Genomic DNA, 21,610 nt, shown 5'->3' on the forward strand with positions numbered 1-21,610 from the left:
TTATAAACTGCACTAAATGAAGGAAGAATGAAGAGGGATTAGGACAGGGATTAAGTGATTTGTCCCTATCAAATGAAATAGTACGCATAGCAAAGTCTAGGCAGCTGTGTTATCCACGTCAACCTAAATCTGTTTCTCCTTATATCTGCCTCAAATAAAAGGACATTAAACATTAAAAGCATTTATGTTTAACATTAAAAAAACAAACAGTAAAAAAAAAAAAAACCACTCAGAATGTTGCAAACACCATCATTCTATGGGAAGAGGGAACACAAGGTCACAGAGAAAGGTGTACCATATCCTCCATTTGTTGCCTCTGAAAGCAGAACAGGAAGGGGGAACATTTCAAAGAAAACAAAGGAACTGGTTTTGTTGTTTTCAACAAACTATATCTGTCAGCTGAGTAAGTTCTTCTAAGAAGCCTTTTTAGATGGAAGAAAATTAGGAGTAATTTGGGGAGCTCTTGTTTGAAAACCCAAAGAAGTTTGGGGACTTCTGCATCAGTGAGGAGGTTGCTAAGGTTGTTCATCAGGGAACCAAATACCCCATCCAGCTCAGGAAGGACTATTGCGCATTCATTCACCATTCACTCTTTTTTTCAAATATTATATTGATTGCTTACTTATTTGGCTGTACCCAGTCTTAGTTGAGGCACACAGGACCTTCATTGCATCACCCAGGATCTTTTATTGCAGTGCACAGACTCTCTATTGGTGGCACACAGGGTTCAGTAGTTGTGGCACATGGGCTCAGTAGTTGCAATACACAGGCTTAGTTGCTCTGTGGCATGTGGGAGCATCACCTGCATTACAGAGCAAATTCTTAACCATCAATACTAAAGGAACTCAGTCCTGAATATTCATTGGAAGGACTGATGCTGAAGTTGAAGCTCCAATACTTTGGCCACCTGATTCCAAGAACTGACTCATTGGAAAAGATCCTGATGCTGGGAGGCAGGAGGAGAAGGGGATGACAGAGGAGGAAATGATTGGATGGAATCACCGACTCAATGGACATGAGTTGGACCAAGCTCTGGGAATTGGTGATGGACAGGGAAGCCTGACATGCTGCAGTCCATGGGGTCACAAAGAGTGACACGACTGAGCGAATGAACTGAAATGAACTGGACCATCAGGGAAGTCCCCACCAGTCACTCTTTGTTTGTCCAGCACATATAAGTGACACTTCTGTGCCCTACACTATGATGTCAGGTGCTGCAGGGAATAAAAGATAGGTAAAGGTCCTTGCCCTGGAAAAGTAACACATGAATCCAGAGATTTCCAACCAAGGAAGTACTCTACTTAAGCGTCAAATGAGAGAGAAAGTATATGTGTGTGTGTATATGTGTGTGTGTGAAGTCACATACACACAGAATCATTTGATCCTTAAATAGAGCACATTATCTACACACTTTATATAATACATATTTTTAAAGCCTTGGAGTCTGAAGTTCAGAGTCAATCTAGACTCTATACTTGAGTAACTACTGCTTGTTTGACCCTCAATATTTTCAGCTGTAAAACTAGTATAATAACAGTTACATCACAATTGTGAGGCTTAAATGAGATGATTCATGTGAAAGCTTTGTGTAAAGAGTACAGAACTCTGCAAACATTTGTAATAGAATGAAAAATTACTGAAGTGACTATTCCAGGACTTTGAAGCAGTGTTTATCAAAGTGTGTTTGCTGAGACATTGAGGCCCCAGGATGCTAACTGGCATTTCTCAAGAAGAGAGCTGTGTGAAGGGAAGGCAAAAACTTTACACTCTTAGGGTTTCTACCTGGAACTGAGAATTAAATTGACACAGATAAACAGGAGCAAAGCACACTGATTTTTTTTTACATATTCATGGGTGCACCCACAGGAAAGTGAAAACCCAAAGAAGCAGTTAGAGCTAAACACTTAGTTATATACTAAATTGGACACAGAGTAGTAAGGAGCAAAAATGGGGGGCAACAAAGGGACTTGAGCCGGGGCAGTTAATAGTGGAGAAGTGAATATAAAGATAAAGGTTACTTTAAAAAGCTTTCTTTGTGTAGACTTCCCCCATCCTTGACTCTCATCCCTGGTGATAAGCCTTTTTCTTTCCTCATGGTATAGGGAGGACGTTGTTCACCTGGGAGTTTCATTCCCTGCTTTCGGAAAGAAAAAGGAAGTTGAGAGTACCCTCCTTCCAACTGCTGATTCTCAGTGCCTCAAAATAATCTTTATGCCAAAGTGTGCAAATATTTTGGGGTGGCATATTCTGCCACTCCTCAGATCAAATAAACTTGAGAAATACAGGATGATACAAAGTAAAGCACAGTTCTTAAGCCTTGAAAGCCCTGTCAGCTCAAGGAGAGAAGCTATATTCTCTCTTTCTCCAGATTAACTTGTTTTCAGGATCAAGGCGTCCTCCTCCCCACCCCCACCCAACCCTAACTCCCACTCTAGCATCTAGATCCTGGAAATGAACAGAACCCATTTTCAGAAAGACTGATCTCCAGAAAGAAAATGATTACCTTTATTCAATGCTTTTGAACTGTGGTGTTGGAGAAGACTCTTGAAAGTCACTTGGACAGCAAGGAGATCCAACCAGTCCATCCTGAAGGAAATCAGTCCTGAATATTCATTGGAAGGACTGATGCTGAAGCTGAAACTCCAATACTTTGGCCACCTGATTCCAAGAACTGACTCACTGGAAAAGACCCTGATGCTGGGAAAGATGGCAGGCAGGAGGAGAAGGGGATGACAGAAGATGAGATGGTTGGATGGCGTCACCGACTCTATGGACATGAGTTTGAGCAAGCTCTGGGAATTGGTGATGGACAGGAAAGCCTGGTGTGCTACAGTCCACGGGGTCGCAAAGAGTCAGACAAAACTGAGCAGCTGAACTGAACTGAACTTCAATTTACAATCCATCAGCCTCTCAAAACTTAGCCATTCATCAACAGATAATCTAGGAATTCATTCAACAACTTTCCAAGAACAGAGATTCCCAGAAAGGAAGGCAAAAAAGAAGAGGGCCAGCCAACTGTGCCAAAGTGTGCCAGATGGGATTCTAGCATAGAATGGGGCAGGATAAGTAATGGATACCTCTGGGATTCCTTCCAAGGTACCTGCTGCTGGTAAAGCAGTGTATGCATGCTCAGTCATGTCTGACTCTTTGCAACCCCATGTTAGGCTTCTCTGTCCATGGGATTTTCCAGGCAAGAATACAGGAGTGGGTTGCCACTTCCTTCTCCAGGGGATCTTTCCAACCCAGGGATGGAACCCCTGTCTTCCGCATTGCGGGCAGATTCTTTACCGCTGAGCCACCAGATAAAGCAGTAGGAAACGTAAAGTCATAAAAGTGAAGAGTTGTGAGCTGATCCTCAAGACTTTTTAAATAGGATATAAACACTAAAGACCAGTAACACAAACAAAAGTTTCCTGGCTTCCAAGAAGTTTCTCTACTTGCAGAAGTATCTTCTGGCAAGAGAATTTGCTCCTTCCTTCCCTATTCAGGGAAGTTCGTTAGGCGAGTGGCATTCCCACTAAATCCTTCTGATCCCTCAACACACTCCAAACCCTGCCTGGCTTCATCTTAGACCCTTCCAGAGGGTGCATCTGAGAACTGTGCTGGGACAGGCGAGGAGGGGAGGAGCCGAGGGCGCAGGCCCCTGGCGCTCAGGTACAGCGACGGACGGCCACGCCCCATGCCGCGCCTTCGGCGCGCACCTCGGGTCAGGTGGGGCGGACCTGGAGAGAGGGCGGGGCGGTCTTCAGGGGACGGGGGCGGGGCCTCGGGGCGCGGCCGCGCGAGGTGACCCGAATCACGGTTCCCGCGGGCGGCGACGCCAGAGCGCCCACTACCTCGAGCAGGTAACCGGCTGCGGCCGCGCGGCACTGCCTCAGCGGCGTGTGAAGCGGGGACTCCCCGAGAGCGAAGCGTGGAGACCCCGGGTCCGCGGCGGGGGAGGGAGCCAGGGGGGTCAGGTGTGGGGTCGCGGACGTTTCCCCGGTGAGCTGTGTGGCTCCGAGCGGCCGTTGCTGGGCCCACCAGGTGGGACTCGCCGGCGGCTGAATAGCCCCCTCACCCGCAGCCTCTGGAGGCTGTGTGTGGAGCAATTGTTTTGTAGGGTTTGGTCTCCTTTAACTTAAAAAAAAAAAAGTCTCACTATTTCGGGGCTCGGGGGACTGTACCTGAGTTTCCTCAGCGACGCCAGCTCTCCTCAGGCCTGAGGGAAGTTTCCTCGACAAGCGGGATCTCTGAGGCCTGGAGGGCAGGGAGTCGCCCTGTGGAGCACTGGGGGCTGTGGGTCCGCTGGGTTCACGGGTCTCCTCCTTGGGACCCCCCGGGCCGGACGGAGGGGAGACACCAGCACTGGCGGGGCCGGCAGCGCGCCCTACTCCCTGCCCTGGGCGCGCACTTCCAACCACCAGCTCTGGGAGCAGGGGCTGGGGTGGGGTTGGGTGGCCTCTGGGTTAAGACGGAAGAGAAGGCTTTTCTTTTACCTGGAGAAACTGATGAGAACTGGTTAGAGAATTGTTTCCATCTGTGATGTTTCTGAAACTGAATCCGCGGAGGGGTGGTAAATATCACTTTGCTTTGAATTTTGGAAAATATGAATTATCTACTTAGCTAGATTTTAGATTTGGCTTCTATCTCCTCCAGTTCTTTCTTCTTGTTTCTTTACTACGGTTTTCTTTAAATCAAGAAAATACTACGCATGAATCGTGGCTATATGGCACACAGATGGTAGGTATAGGTAAGATAGATGCCGAGCCAAAAAACGCTGATTGATTCCTTTAGGAGTCCCCCCACCTCTGAGATTTAATGCCTGATGATCTGAGGTCGAGCTGATGTAATAATAATAGAAATAAAGTGCACAATAAATGTAATATGCTTAAATCATTCCAAAACCATCCGAGGCACCCCCCTCGCGCCCCGCCCGCTCCCCTCCCCACCCCGCCAACACACCACCTCCTTGGAAAAATTCTCTTCCACCAAACTGGTCACTAGTGCCAAAAAATGCCAAAAAGTTCGGGACCACTGCTTTAAAATACAGCATGTAAAAGAGTTGCTTTCATTTTTAAAATATACTGATTTTTCCTCCAAGTAGGTTGTTTGATAGAGGTGTTTTCCCTGATTAATACTGTTACAAGTAGCCTGGAAATATTAAGAGTTAACAGTAACAACACTTCCTACTTACCAGTTCAATATTTTGATATGTGACTTTTTCAAGGTTAAAAATTGCTGTTTCTGGAAGAAAATATTAATATTGATTGCCTTTGAGAACTGGGATTTGAGGTATTTTATCATATATTTTGTAACTTTTGCTAATGACTTTGAGTCTGGAGGGAAAAGCCTTCATAAAAATTTGCTCTTTTTTAAAAACTCGTCAAGAAACAAAAATTTTAGGTTCCTCTTATATTTTATTGGCTCCACTTGAATTACAATTGTGTATTCACAAATAAAACTAACAGATTGAGGGACTAATTCAGGTTGAGAGAAAACGAGCTTGTGATTCTTGTAGGACTTTTGGCAGAGCTGTCTAGTTGGCAGTTAGGTATATTGGTACTGAGATTTTCTAAAGTCAGGATCAGAGTTGTGAGTGTTGGAAACCACCCATGGATGTGTGATACTTAATCTTGTGAGAGTGGAAGAAATGATTCAAGTAAGTAGAATTAAAAAAAAAAAAGAGGAAGACCAAGGATGGAAAATACCAGTACTTAAGTGATGGGTAGAGACAGCCAAGGAGACCAAGGAGGCAAGTTCAGGAAAGAAGGAAGCAAATTAACAGACAGTGGTGTCATAGAAGCCAGGAGAGGGAAGAGTTTTAATAAAGGATGGAAATCTATTTTAGAGTCAAATGAGATAGAGCAATCGGGAAGATAGGAACTGATAACGTGCCTGTTGGCTTTGGTAGTTAGAAGGCTGTCATTGAACTCAACAAGCATAGTTTAAATATTGGGTTGGCCAAAAATTTTGAGATTTTCCGTATCTTACAGAAAAATCTGAAGGACCTTTTTGGCCAACCCAATAAAAAGATAAAGATGGAAGCTAAATTTGAATGACTTTGAGGAGTAAATAGAAGATGAAGAAATAAAGATAGTGAGTGTGGAATCCTTATTTTGAGACACAAAGATTTGAAGAAGTGATAGGGTAGTAGAGTATAGGGGAGTTTATGGTCAGATTGGAAAGAATATAAGGCCAATAGGATACAATTATATTAAAGAGCCTCTCCCAGCATGGTTCCTGTCTGCTGGTTAAGTAGTAGCTGAGAGCAAGTATCTGAGCATATTGAATAGAAAATATTTAATCCCCCAATTCAAATTATGAACACTATTTTAGTGGTATTTTGATCTGTTGAGTTCAGATGTTGTTGTCAGTGTTAAAGTCACATTTTAACAAACTGTTGAATTGTATTTCACCTGAGTTCTAGTATTTAGATGCTCCCAACTTAGCATATTAAAAAAAGCAGAGACATTACTTTGCCAACAAAGATTCATATAGTCAAAGCTATGGTTTTTCCATTAGTCATGTATGGATGTGAGAGTTGGACCATAAAGAAGGCTGAGCATCAAAGAATTGATACTTTTGAACTGTGGTGTTAGAGAAGACTCTTGAGAGTGCATTGTTCCTTGGAACTGCTTTAGCATTCTTGCCTTGAGAACCTCATGAATAGTATAAAGGAAATCAACCCTGACTATTCATTGGAAGGACTGATTCTGAAGCTGAACCTCCAATACTTTGGCCACCTGATGTGAAGAGCTGACTTGTTAGAAAAGACCCAGATGCTGGGAAAGATTGAAGGCAGGAGAAGGGGACAACAGAGGATGAGATGGTTGAATGGCAGCACCAACTCAATGGACATGAGTTTGAGCAAGCTCTGGGAAATAGTGACGGACAAGGAAGCCTGGCGTGCGCAGTCCATGGGGTCACAAAGAGTCAGATACGACTGAGTGACTGAACAATAACTTTTAAGTCATGTGATTTTTCTAATGTGTATCTCAATGACTCTTCTAAAAATCTTATGTAGGTATCAGACATTTTGGCTGAATCGGAATTCATGAGGCATACACCAGTTAGGGCCTTTGCTTCTGTTATTATCATGCATTTAAGGGAAAATGCCGGAGAAGGCAATGGCACCCCACTCCAGTACTTTTGCCTGGAAAATCCCATGGACGGAGAGGCCCGGTAGGCTGCAGTCCATGGGGTCGCACAGAGTCGGACACGACTGAAGCGACGTAGCAGCAGCAGTAGCAGCAAGGGAAAATGCTCTTAGATGAAAATTTCTGAGTTTAACTTCAGTCTTCATTGAGAGTTTAATTTTTTTGTTCAGGCAGTAATTTTATGTGTATTTTTCTTAGGATATGAAAAAAATGGCTAAAAATGGAAAAGGCAAACAAGTGTTGATAAGTATGTGGAACAACTGGAACTCTCGTACTCTGCTGGTAGAAGTGTAAACTGGTGGCAGTATCTACTAAAGTGAAGCATATGAATAAGTTATGCCCAAACTATACCTGACAAAACTCTAGAAACGACAAACTAAAGTAATAGAAAACAGATCAATGGTTACCTGAGGGTAGGGGACAGCAAGGGAAGGAAAAGGGGATGGATGTAAAGGGGGTAACTTTCAGGGAGGGTGAATTTATTAATCAGTCAGTTCAGTTCAGTTGCTCAGTCATGTTCGACTCTTTGCGACCCTTGAACTGCAGCACGCCAGGCTTCCCTGTCTCATGAATGTATTCATGGGTATGTTCATTTTCTTGATTGTAAAGATGTTTCTGTTTCTGTATACATATGCCTGACTCATGTAATTGTACATTTTAAATATGTGCAATTCACTTAAGTCAGCACCTCAATAAAACTGTAAAAAAAAAAAAAAAAGAGTAAAAATAGAAGAATGGGAATTCCCTGGTGATCCACTGGCTAGGACTCCGTGTTTCCACATTAGGGGGCATGGGTTTGATCCCTGGTCAGGGAACTAGAACCCTGTAAGCTCTGCAGGGCCAAGGCCAAAGCCAAAACAAAACAAAACAAACTAGAGAGTAGAAGAAAACACATCATTTAAGTATGTTTATTTAAGTATTGCTGTTATCTCAGGATGATGGGATTATTGTTAATTTTTATTTTCTTCATATAGTTTTATGTATTTTCATAATTTATACCACAGCCATGTGCTTGCTTAATTTTTAAATGAAAATTATTTCATATGTGCAAAATACTACTTTTGATACATCTACAGGTTTAGAGACTACAGATAAAATAGATGCCCTGTACCTATATCATGCTATAGACTAATACATATTTTTTTAACCATAATTGTATCTTTCTCCTTGATCATGTCTTTCTCTTGCTATGCTCCTTGACTTTTTGTATAGTTTTATTACATAAGTAGGTATTCATAAGTATCTACAGGTTTAGAGACTACAGATAAAATAGATGCCCTGTACCTATATCATGCTATAGACTAATACATATTTTTTTAACCATAATTGTATCTTTCTCCTTGATCATGTCTTTCTCTTGCTATGCTCCTTGAATTTTTGTGTAGTTTTACTACATAAATAGGTATTCATAAGTAATGTACTGTTCAGTTTCGTGTTTTGGGGGAGCACAAAATTGTATTTGTGAGATTCATCTATGTTGTGTTATAGTTAATTTCCTTTTTTTGCTGCATAGCACTCCACTATATGAATTTACAACTGTTTATCCATCCTCCTGTTGATGGATATTTTAGGGTGTTTTCAGTCTTCATATTAAAATCTGATTTTGCTTTTTGCCATTAAAAGCTACTTTGTTATTACAGTACCTATTCATGTTTCTCTGTGTCCATGTGTAAGAATTTCCTGTGCTTTTTTGCCTCAGAGTAGAGTTGTAGATCTTCAGATTTGCTAGATAATACTGAATTGCTTTATAACAGTTCATACTCTGACAAGCAATGTGTTAAGTATTCACTTTGTTTCCTTTCTCAACAACATTTGAGACATTTGTACATTTGTAATAATCTGAATTTTTTCTTTTCACCCATTTGGTAGGTGAGAAATAGTGAGGTTTAATTTACATTTCCTTAGTTATGGATGTATGGGATGGCTGTTTCTGTTTTTTGCCTGTGTTAAAATTTTTGTCTTTTAAAAGTTGATTTCTGGCATATATATTATATACATTTTCTGGATACTAATCTCTTATCAGTTATGCTTGTGGCAAATAGCTTTTTTCTAGTGAGTAGTTTGTCTTTTACTTTCTTTATAGTGCTTTTGACAGACACATTCATTTTGTAGTTTAACGTGGTTGAATATGTCAAGCTTTTCCTTATGGTTTGCTCTTTTGACATCTTGTTTAACAAATCTTTCCTTTCCCTCAGATCATAAAGATATAGTCTAATATTTTCTTCTAAAAGCTTTAAAAGGTTGCCTTTCATAGTTGTGTCCTTAGTCCATGTGAAATTGATTTTTATGTGGTGTGAAGTAGGAATCCAGTTTCATTTTTTTTTCCATATGGGTAATCCGCTCTTCCCAGCATCATTTATTTAATATTCTGTTTTTCCTTTCAATAATCTATAAGTGTTGTATGTCAACTTTCCATACATATGTCACATGTTTCTGGGCTATCCTTTTATTGGTCTCTTTGTGTATCCTTGCTGCAATCTTACTTTTACTTAGCTGTATAAAGAGCCTCCATACCTAAAAGACAAGTCACCTACCCACGCTTCTTTTAGGACTCAAATTAATGTTTAATGGTTTTTCTAAAGTAAACTTTACATCAGAGTATATAGAAATATGTTATTTAAGTCTTAAATATCTGCTATAGTCACCCAAGGTCACAAGTACTTCCGAAGCTACTTTATTGTGGATTATATCAGGCTGTCTTTAGTTTTTGCAAATCCTGTCCTAACTCACTGGAGTTAACTTTAACTTGAAAAGTAAATATTGGATTTTCACTTTTGGAATATAGTTAAGGCATTTGGAAAAACCTTCACACTGAAAATAGCTAAGAATAGCTGTATTAAAAAAAATTTTTTTTTTAAGTTATTTAGGATTTTATATGCCAAAATCTAAGAGAAAGCTGGAAATCTAAGACTGTAGGAGCCCTTGAGCTTTATTTGCTTTGAGGGTATTTTCTAAACTGGGGGAACTTGATTATATTTGAGTAAGAATTTGGTAGATTTGTAGGGTTGGAGGCATAGTTAGAAGTCAGTCCAGGGCTCATTCATGGTTAGCTAACATAGAGACTTCTGCCCATAATTCTGGGATCCCAAAGGTCTGTGATGTCATGGAAAAGATGAAACTTCCTTCAGGGATCTGCAAGGAAAGTTGTCTCGATGCCAAGTGAAACAGAAGTGGGAAAAAAACCTGTCCTTGGGCAGTCAAAACTATCAGATCATGGGGGAAGTACACGTCACTTTGGTGGTCTAAAAAATTTCAATATGTGAATTGTTAAAAATCTTTTTTTCTTTACATATATACATATGTCATAAAATTCACCCTTGAGAGTGTATAATTCAGTGGGTTTTCATATATCCACAAAGTTGTATAACCATCATCAGTATCTTAATTCCAGAACACTTTTATTACCCCCAGAAAAAAACCTCATACCATTGATAGTCATTCCCCATATCCTTCTTTTCCCCCAACCCTTGGCAACTTCTAATCTACTTTTGTCTGTGTGATTTGCTTATTCTGGGCATTTGATATGAATGAAATCATATAATATGCCTTTTGTGTCTTATTTCACTTAGCATAATTGTTTCAAGGATTATTCATGTTTACCATGAATCAGTACTTTATTCTTTTTAATGGCTGACTGATATTCCATTGTATGGATAATACCACACTTTGTTTTCCCATTCCTTGGTTGATGGTTATATCCACTTCTTGGCTCTTAGGAATATTTGCATACAAGTTTTTGTATGGAAATATGTTTTCCATTCTCATAGAAAATATATTTTCATTCTCCACTTACCTACAAGTATGAAATGCTAGGTCATATGGTAATTCTGTATTTGCTTTGAGGAACTGCCAAACTGTTTTCCAAAGCAGCTACACCTACCGACAATGTATGAGGGTTCTAGTTTCTCTGCATCCTCACCAAGACTTACTTTTCTCTGTCTTTTTGATTATAGCTATCTTAGTGTCTGTGAAGAGGTATCTCATTGAGATTTTGATCTGCATTTCCCTAATAACTGATGATGTTGAGCACCTTTCCATGTGTTTATTAGCTGTATTTTTCTTTTTTTTTTTTGAGAAATGTCTGTTCACATCCTTTGCTCATTTTAAAATCAAGTTATATGTCAAGACATGAATTTAAAATGATATAATATACAAATGCAAATTCTCTGTAGGAGTATACTTTCATCTTTGGCTTAAAAAAGTTCTGCCGGTTAAGTTTTGAGGTCAATAGATAATCTGTAAAAGATAACCAAGTGGAGATAAGACAACCTGAGCAAGAATCAGCAAAAACAGTGGACAATTAGAGGAAAACTTGCAAATGCTTATGTATTGTAATTACTAGTTATTGATTATTAAACTAACCATGATTTAAGTAAATAAAAGTCACAATTGAAAATATATGCAGGGAGCAGGAATCTGAAAAGGTACCAAACCTGTTGAAAAAGAAACTGAATGTAATTTCTATTAATTAAAAATGCAGTAATAAAAACTCAAAACTCATTTGTTAAGTTTAACCACAGATTAGGCAATTAGGCAAACCCCAAGAGAGAATGAATGAACTGGAGTATAGATGAGAGTAAATCATTCAGAATACAGCTCAAAGATACAGAAATGGAAGATATGAAAGAGATTAAGATACATTAAAATTAGAATAATCAGAACAAGAAGTTAAGAAAGTTTAGTGATTGGGAGTTCCTGAAAGCAAAGAAATAGAGAATGGGCAAAAACCACGTTTAAAGAGATAATGAATGAGAATTTAGTACTGGAAAGTCTACCGGTACAGGTGGAAAGACACCAATCCACAGATGAGTTATCCAGGTATACCCAATTGTTTATGCATCTGTTGATGGATATTTGATAATTTCTATGTTTTGGCTATTCAAATAGAGCTTCTGTGAACACTAATGTATCAGTCTTTGTATGGATATAAAATTTCTTTTTTCTTGAATAAATACCTAGGAATGAAATGTCTGGATCATTTGGTAGCTGTATGTTTAACTTAAATTACCAAACCATTTTATAGTCCCACCAGTTGAAAATGAGAGTTCTGTTTGTTCCACATGCTTGGAACACTCGGTCTTTGCAATTTCATTATTTCTAACAAGTGTGTAATATTATCTCATTGTAGTTTAACTTGCATTTCCTTAATGAATTATGGTGTTGAACATGTTTTTAATGTACTTTTTTGGCCATTTGTATATTTTTTGTGGAGATGTGTCTGTCCAAATCCTTTTTAAATTGGGTTACTTTTCTTTTTATTATTAAGTTGTAATAGTTTTAAAAAATATATTATACATAAGCCTTTTATTGGATGTATGAGCCATTTTAATATGATGTACCTTGGCATAATTTTCTTCATAGTTTCTAAGCTTACTGTTTGTTGTTTCTTAGATCTGAGCTTTGTAGGTCTCATATTTGGAAAATTTTAGTATTATTTCTTAAAAAATTTTTTCCTGCCTCCCCATTACTGTCATGAATTTCAACACAAGTATATTAGGCTTCTTGAAATTGTTTCATGGGTCTGAGATATGCTTTTCATTTTGTTTTTATTCATTTTTTTCCTGTTTGTATTTCATTTGGGGTCTCATTGCTGTGGTTATTGTATCTTTTGCAGTATCTAATCTGCTGTATTAATCCCATCAGTATTTTTTCCATCTCAGACATTATTGTTTTCATCTTTAGAAGTTGGTTGGTGTCTTTTTTTGATTCTTCCAAGGTTTTACTTAATTTTTGCACATATAGAATCACTTATAACTGTTTTGAGGTCCTTAACTGTTCACTTCATTTCTGTATTGGTTCCAATTGATGGATTTTTCTCTGCATTATTTTTTTCCCCTTCTTTGTATGTCTGGTAATTTTTTATTGGTTGCTACCAGATATTGTAAATTTTACCTTGTGTGATATATATGTTTAGGTTTCTGTAATTATTTTCTGCTTTGGAACATAGTTAAGTTTCTTAGAAATAGTTTGATCCTTTTGAGACTTGCCTTTAAGATTTGTTAGGTCAGACTAGTCTCTAATGTAGGGCTATTTTTTCCCCACCACTGAGGCAAGACTCTGAGTCCTCTACTCAGTGTTCTGTGTGAGGTTTTTCCAGTTTGGTTGGTGGGGACAGGCTTTATTACTGACCTTAGTAAAGGTTGTTATGGTCTTTGTAACATTTTCTGGTGGTCTTCCTTCAGTCTTGTGTAGTTTCTTTACAGGCATGTTCTGATCAGTACTCTACTGAATACTTAAGTAGGACCCTCCACTGATGTTTGTACTTCTTTCTATGTACATGTCTCTGCTCTCCAGTAGTCTGTCATACAAACTCTAGCTCCATTATTCTTATTTATATAAGAATCCCTCTCTCATCTCCAGTTCATTTTGGATGGTTCAAGGCCATGTCAGCTTTGAAAACTCTTCCCCCAGAAGCAGTAGCCATTTTTAACCAGTCCCCTCACATTCCCCTCATAATTAATGTAAAGTATTTGCAAGTTGACAAGTCCAGAAATGTGGTTTGATGAGCATATTAGGAGTTTTTATATAGTATTAGTCACTCAGTCTTGTCCGACTCTTTGTGACCCTGTGGACTGTAACCCAACAGGCTTTTCTATCCATGGAATTCTCCAGGCAAGAATACTGGAGTGGATTGCCATTTCCTCCTCAAGGGGATCTTCCCAACCTAGGTTTTATATAACCTAGTTATTATACATTGTTTCATTGTCTATCAACTGCATATTTGCTGAGTTCCTGCTGTATTCCCAGCATCATACAAGGTTCTGAGTGTTAAGTAGAAAAGTGAGTGCAATATTGTTTCTGGAAAGTTTTTATTCTAGCAGGGGAGATAGAACAGTTGTCATGAAATGTCATGAAAAATGTAAAATTTAAACAAAAATTCACTAGATGCTTAAAGATGAGAAAAATTAGTATGATATGGCTTGTCAGGGAATTCATCCTCTAAACTGAGACTGAGAAGGGCCTTTGAAAAAATGTATAAATTAAAAAAAATAAATAAATTACAAGATATAATGGAAGAAAAGATGCCATTTAGCCAAATAAATTTTATGAGCATACACTTAACAGAAGTTCAAAATTTATGGGGAAAACTATAAAAAACTCCCAAAGAAACAAACATAAACTTGAACAGATATTTTGAATCAGAATACTCTACATCCTAAAGAAGTCAGTTTTTTTCTCAAATAATATATAAATGTAACATGATCTCAATAAAAATATCAGCCTTTTTATTCCTAGGTCTGGACAAATTATAAAGTTTATTTGTAAGAACAGACAAGCAAGCATAGCTAGGAAAATTTTGAAATTGAAGACCAGTAAGAATGGAAGGCTAGCTCTCCTGGATATTGAAACATAAGCCATTATAATTTTTTTTTTTTTTGGCTGCTCTGGGTCTTTGTTGTGGCATGCACCCTTTCTCTAGTTGCAGCTGAGGGCTTTTCTTGTCGCAGAGCATGGGCTTTAGGGCACATAGACTCAGTAGTTGCGGCACATGGGTTTAGTTGCTTCACAACATGTGGGATCTTAGTTCCCTGACCAGGGATTGAATCTGCGTTCCCTGCATTGAAAGGCAGATTCTTAACCACTGGACCACAAGGGAAGTCCCATAATTTTTAAAATATGGTATTGATTCAGGAATACAAATCAATTGAATACAAACTATAAAACCCAAACCCAGTGGCATGTGGAAATTTAGTCTGTAATAAAATCAGCATCCTAAAATCAGTGGAGAAAATATGGAATTTTTAATAAGTGGTGTTTGTGATACTAGGATAGTCAATTGAGAGAATATAGCATTGGATCCCGTTCACACACTACTGGGAGGTACAGTATTCACACACTTGTATATGTATGTATGTTTGTATATATGCCTGTTTATATATCCACATACACACTCCCACTCCTGTTTTTTTGCATAGCAGAAAACACCATCATCAAATTGAAAAGACAGTGACAAACTGGAAGAATGTTTACCACTTACATTATGGACATTGCTTTAGTCTCTCAAATATTTGACTACCCTCTAAAACTGAGGAGGAAAAGGACTGGTAATTGTATAGAAAGATGAACAAAAGATAATGAACAGTGAGATGAATTAAGATTTGCCACAAGTTGATCATTGTTTAGTCTAGGTGGTAGGGGTTTTGTTATACTATTTTGTCTCCTCTTGTATACATTTGAAATTTCCCATTAAAAATATCGGTTTAAGTAGACGTAAATGAGGAGAATGCATTTGGAACAAAGTCACTGAAGCCAAGGTGGGCAGTTAGCTTCGTATACCATTTTATGTTTCTGGTAAATTTAAAACAGACTCTCTTTATTTCCAATATATCTTATTTGTGGTTTAGTTAGCATGCATGTGCATGTGTGTGTGTGTATATGTGTGTGTGGGTGGGTGGGTGTGTGTGAGAGAGAGAGAATATGTGTTAATGTATATTTAAGATAGATTTTTCTGTTAGTGTACTTCTCTGCATTAAACTAACTCTTCAAGTATGAAGTTGTTTGTTTATTGGCCCTCATAGGACCTTTGGATTACCAACGGAATTGATTTGGAAGGAGTGAAATTTTTCTCACACTTTTTATGAATGCCATATATTCTTGCAAATTTTATTTGGACATTGATTCAGATATATCAGCTGAAAGAGAAAACTGAGAGTGGAATTTTTTTCCAGATTTAACATTGAGATTGTTCATTTAGTAATTTTTAAGCATGTTATTTTAATAACTTAGAAGGAACCTAAGTTATATAGAATTATGCAAAGGAACAAAAAATCTATCTTCCTCTAAACATTTTTTTTGTTTTTTGCTTTGAGTCCTCATTATGCTTTAGAAAGACAGATAATATGATTTATTTAATGATGCCTAATGACATTATGCATGATCATGTTAACTTGTTTTCTATTCTTCCAACAGATTACTATTAAAATCGGAAGTTTGTATCTTTTGCTGGATATTGGAGATTGAATGTAATGGCAACAGAATTTATAAAGAGTTGCTGCAGAGGATGTTTCTATGGTGGAAGAGAAAAACACAACTGTGAGTTTTGCTTCTTTTTGATTTCAGCATTTATTTAATGTCTTTATTTGTGGCATTTTGTGATATAAATGTAAATGAGACATATTTTTTAACTTCACAAGGGGGTCAGAAACATAAATGTGAGGCACACTAGCTAGGTATGAAAGTACCTTGGAGCATAGGGGAGAGAAAGATGAGTTCAACATAGGAGACACTCTAGGACATTACCACAAGAAGATGGCCTGTGGTATGGAAGTTTGAAGAGGATTTTAGCAAGCCAAGTGGGAAGAAGGAAGTAAGAGAAAGTGAGGATTAGATATGAGTGTTACAGGTGGATGAAATAGTGTGAGCAAAAGTAGGGAGAGAAGTATTTGGGAAATAACATACTTGGGCAAATGTTTTAATTTAAATACAGACAATTTCCAATTTATGAACAGTGCTTTAAAACGTGCCTTCCGTGAATGAATGAATGACCAATAGAGAAGAAACCTATAACTTTATCAAGAGCCACACTTACCAAGTACTCCTGGAGATTTCCCTTGCTATTGCCTGGGTTTTCTCAGCCCTTCAAGGTTAGGACTGGAACTTTATTTTTCTTGGTTCTTTCTTATATTTCTTAGTCTAAAACATAGCTTCCTAGTATATTTGAGTATGAAGGCTTCTTTTTCACAATAAAACATTTCATAAATTCCAACAGAGTAGTAGTTGTGCTTTCATTCTGTCTATAGACAGTATTAATTATACATAAAGATTAGTTCTAGATGTTTCTTACTTCCTCATCCTAAGTCACACAGCCTAGGAATCACATATCTTTCAAGGTAATAAACAAAAGAGGTCACAGAAGCTAGCACAGGGGAGTTTTTATTATACTAGGGTCAAAGTAAATTTTATTTTGTGGTTTAGTAAAGATTTTTTTTTGTAGACGTGGAGACCTTTAGCTTCTTTTCAAAGTAGCTTTTGGTATTTAAGGCTGAAATTAACCATTAGTATTAACAATAAGAATTGTTTTGTTGACAGTATTTTTATTTAAATGACTAGATTAATATTTATTTGAAAGCACTGTGAAACTACAAAATTAGCCTGTTTTCCATCTATGAACTCTTTTGTGGAAATGAGATTCTTTAGAAACTGCTTTTACCATTATGATAAGTTAATACATTTTGGTAGTAGTATATTAACTTCTCAAATATTGGCTAGGCAGAATTAATGTAGATTCCAGAGTGCTTGATAAGACCCAAAAGTAGTTTATGTGTCAACAGTTTCTTTTAAAATGGTTAAATAAGTACCAAAGCATGTTAGGTTTAGATTATCATATGCATAAATCTCCATGCATATTTGTGATTTTTTTCTCTTTTCTTTTCTCTTCTTTTCTATGCAGTATCTGTGGAAAGAGACTTTAAAGCAGCGGTATCACATAGTCAAAATACTGCTATCTCTATACCCCCATTGACTTCTGTTTCTGTAAAGCCTCAGGTTGGCTGTACTGAGGATTATTTACTTTCCAAGTTACCATCTGATGGCAAAGAAGTACCATTTGTGGTGCCCAGGTTTAAGTTATCTTATATTCAGCCCAGGACGCAAGGAACTCCTTCACAGTTGGAAGAACTAGAAGGTAAACAATAAAATGGCAGGATTTAAAAATCAACATGCAACATTTAAATGTTGTTATTGCTTTTATTTAATTTGCCCTTTTATAGATATATAAAGATATAAAATATCTTTGTGTACAAATTTGACATTTCATTTTTTTAAATGCCTTGCTCCTTCTGTAGAGGAATTCAGTGCACAGTGTTTTTGAAAAGTCCCATTATGATATCTGACACCAATCGACACATTTGTGTGTAGAATTGGCCTTTTTTAGGGCTTTGCAGGTGGCACTAGTGGTAAAGAACCCACCTGACAATGCAGGAGACGGAGGTTTGATCCTTGGGTCGGGAAGATCCTCTGGAGGAGGGTATGACAACCCACCCTAGTATTCTTGTTTAAAGGAGTAATATAATTGTAATATATCAGTTATCCTTCACACATTTAGAAAGAAAAAAATAGAGAAATTGTTCTGGTTTTGGTCAATAAATATAGGAAATATTATTTTCTAAATTTTAGTGTAAAGAGAAATAAGGAAGCAATGAAGTAGTCTTTCTCCCTTCCCTTCTTTTTCATTATTATACTTCTCAGTCTAAATATGCTTCCCAGTCTAAATAGCCACTTGAATGAGGTAGATTTATCGGCTGAATTCATTGGCTGATATTCTAGAGGCCAGTGGACTAAGGAAGATAAAAGGAAGCAACATGTAACTTGTATTTTAGAAATAGTTTGTTTTAGTTCATTGAAACAGTTACAATGGTTTATTTCCCTCAAATTTTTATTATGGAAAATTTCAAACATACAGAATAATTGAAAGAACTTAATGGTGAATGCCTGTATATCTACCATATAGATTCTGTCACTAACACTTTTACTATATATACTTTATCACATATCTATCTATCCATTTCCTTAACCATTAGTAATTCTTTTGAGGGTAGGGGGAGAATGCATTTCAGAGTAAATTGTAGACATCAGTTCACTTCTCTCTAAATATTTAAGTATATATATCATTTACTAGAGTTCAGTTGTTTACAGTTTCCTTCTTTTGACATAAACTTTAAACAAAATGAACTGCTCAAGTTGTAAGTGTATGTTTGTTGAGTTTTGACAAATGTATATACCAGTGTGATCCAACCTCCCATCAAGATCTATAGTATTTCTCTAAGTACTTTTTCTACCCCATCCTTTCTCTCTTCTTATGGGATACCAATTACACATATGTTGGACCTTGTGATATTGTCTTATTTGTCTATGAAGCTTCTTTTTATTTCCCCAATTTTTTTCCACCTCTCTATTCTTTTATTTTTATGTAAAACATTTAATTTATTGTTCTTTTGGGGCAATTTGATGCATCGTCAGTGTATTACAACTGAACCACTAATCTTATAGTTTCATCAACATTAGCTGGAATTTGCTTTCATGACACTGCTGAGGAATCAGCTATTTCTGCAGAGGTTTAAGTGAAAAGCCTTTAAAGAGGTGTGCAAGTTCCTTTTGTATATCTCCGAAAGGTTTATTCACTCTGTTAGCTTTTTCATCATTCACAGTGTTTATCTTGTTAAGATTAGTGGTAGCTGGTTTTGCTTTATTTTTAACCTTAAAGCTTTTTTGGCTGGCTATTTGGAATATGTTCCTGGACTTCTGCCCTCTTAGTTTGTTCTTGGCCATCGTCTCTGATAGCCTCGTGCAGCTGTTCAAGTTCCAGGTGACGCCATATGCACGCATTTCCTCTGTATTCTTAAGGTTTGGTAATATTGACCTATTTTCAAGTTCACTGTCTCTTTCCTTCATTATTTCCATTCAGCCATTAAGCCCATCCAGTGAGTTTTTAATTTTAGATATATTTTTCAGTTGTAATATTTACATTTGGTTCTTTTCATAGTTTCTATTTTTCTGTGGTTTCTGCCCCCACCCCCAATAATCATGAACCTATTTTCTTTTATTTCTTTGAGTTTTAACATCTTTGTGTACTATTCTAACATCTGGGTCTTCCAGATTTGGATTCTGTGGATTGTCTTTTTTTGAGAATGAGTCACATTTTCCCATTTCTCTGTATGTGGAATGATTTTGGATTGTATTCTGGACGTTGGATGTCTTGTTGTGGAGACTCTGGCTGCTGCTGCTGCTGCTGCTAAGTCGCTTCAGTCGTGTCCGATTCTGTGCGACCCCATAGACGGCAGCCCACCAGGCTCCCCCTTCCCTGGGATTCTCCAGGCAAGAACACTGGAGTGGGTTGCCATTTCTTTCTCCAATGCATGAAAGTGAAAAGTGAAAGTGAAGCCGCTCAGTCATGTCCGACTCTTAGCGACCCCATGGACTGCAGCCAACCAGGCTCCTCCGTCCATGGGATTCTCCAGGCAAGAGTACTGGAGTGAGGTGCCATTTCCTTCTCTGGGAGACTCTGGAATCTGTTATATTACTCTTGACAGTTTTTTTTCCCCTTCCTTCCTTTCCTCCCTTTGTGCTTTCCTTCCTCCTTCCTTAACTTTAGCAGGCAATTAACCTGGTTGTACTGTGTGGCAGATTCTGTGCCTTTGGTGGCAGCTGTTATCTGAGCTTAGTATTTTTTTTTTTAATCCTTATTGGGAGTCTGTATCACACATGTGTGGTTCAGGGATCAGCCAGATATTTGAGCAGACTTTTAGTCACAGAATTTGGGGTTTTCTCCTTTCTAAGATTCCCACCTTATTTCTAGCAGCTGTGGTTGCTCTACACTCTGCCCTATGTTCTTCAGGCCAGAAAGACTGGATTTTCTACCGGAATTTTATCTGCCCCCCATACAGTGCCAATTTTGGCCTGCCCAAAGGCTAAAAGTCATTAAAAACTGGTGGCCATTCCCCTTTGTCCTAAAGTGCTGTTTAGAGTCCTTACTACTTTTTTTTCACTCTTTAGTGTCTTCAGGGTATTTTGTTTGTTTGTTTTGGTTGGTTATTATAGTTATCTACAGGAGAGTTGGACTTCCCAGGTGGTGTTAGTGGTCAAGAACCTGCCTGTCTAATGCCGGTGACCTAAGAGACGCAGGTTTGATCCCTGGGTTGGGAAAATCCCCTGGAGGAGGGCATGGCAACCCGCTCCAGTATTCTTGCCTGGAGAATCCCATGGATAGAGGAACCTGAGGGGCTACAGTTCATAGGGTCACAAAGATTTGGACACGATTGAAACGACTTAACACCACGCATGCACAGGAGAGTTGGGTCTGGCAGAAGTGATAACTTTTTTAAAAGAAGCAAAGAAAGATGAACCCTGAGCCTGGCTTAGCACATATCAGCTTTGATACCCTGCTTTGCACATATCAGCAGTGTCTGTCCAAAACAGTTTCTAAGAGTTCTGATTCACAGTATACCCTCATCAGTTGATCTTTCTCTTGTACTTGTTAACAGCATTGGGAGTAAATCATATAAATAGCCTTGTAATCTGTTTTATTCATATCATATATCATGAAATTTTTAATGGCTCAGTAGTAAAGGATAAATCATATGGAAGTACTATAAAAATGTATTTAATAAATTCTCTATTCTTAGACATATAGGGTATTTTATATATTATTTTCATTATCAGAAGCTAAGTAGGAAATACCTACCTGACAGTATGTGATAGTTTTTCTTTTGTCTTTTTTTTTTTCATTGTATCACTAGAAAACATTGCTTTTTGAGTTGGATGAGTGAGAAATTGGTTTACACTGAAACTATAGGCTCAATGAAGAGGTGATAAATGCATCTGATTTTTTAGCATATCAGAGAGAAAATTACTTTATTTAATGAGTCAATAAAGCATTTTTGGTGCCTAATTATAGAAATCATATATGTATCTCTTGTATGTATGTATGAATGTGTGAGTGATGGGCTGATACAGAGATTTTGAGAAGATAGGGT

General features: G+C 37.8%; 1 protein-coding gene, 1 long non-coding RNA gene and 1 pseudogene across 7 annotated transcripts in view; 1 reads left to right on the forward strand and 2 right to left on the reverse strand.

Annotated features, from left to right (window-relative positions):
* Window positions 1-3,652: 3,652 nt before the first annotated feature.
* TC2N (tandem C2 domains, nuclear) overlaps window positions 3,653-21,610 on the forward strand; it is a 41,737-nt gene continuing 23,779 nt past the window's right edge. Inside the window, exons 1-4 of one of the 6 annotated variants that reach the window (XM_081548258.1) lie at window positions 3,725-3,845; window positions 16,050-16,172; window positions 16,589-16,723; window positions 17,530-17,763. In XM_081548258.1, the coding sequence (XP_081404384.1) occupies window positions 16,621-16,723; window positions 17,530-17,763 (337 nt within the window). In that variant the 5' untranslated portion in view covers window positions 3,725-3,845; window positions 16,050-16,172; window positions 16,589-16,620. The other 5 variants (XM_081548259.1, XM_081548260.1, XM_081548262.1 and 2 more) reach the window with 5 other exon arrangements.
* LOC145528970 (uncharacterized) lies at window positions 3,743-7,874 on the reverse strand. The gene is made up of 2 exons (XR_014070821.1): window positions 7,689-7,874; window positions 3,743-6,829 (listed from the first exon to the last, which is right to left on the reverse strand). It is a non-coding gene; the product is annotated as an uncharacterized LOC145528970 (long non-coding RNA).
* On the reverse strand, window positions 19,102-19,406 carry LOC145528968 (ribosomal biogenesis factor-like; annotated as a pseudogene).

The sequence above is a fragment of the Giraffa tippelskirchi genome, chromosome 12 (assembly GCF_054371585.1).
Source record: "Giraffa tippelskirchi isolate mGirTip1 chromosome 12, T2T-mGirTip1v1.2.pri, whole genome shotgun sequence".
In the NCBI taxonomy this organism is placed as follows: Eukaryota; Metazoa; Chordata; class Mammalia; order Artiodactyla; family Giraffidae; genus Giraffa; species Giraffa tippelskirchi.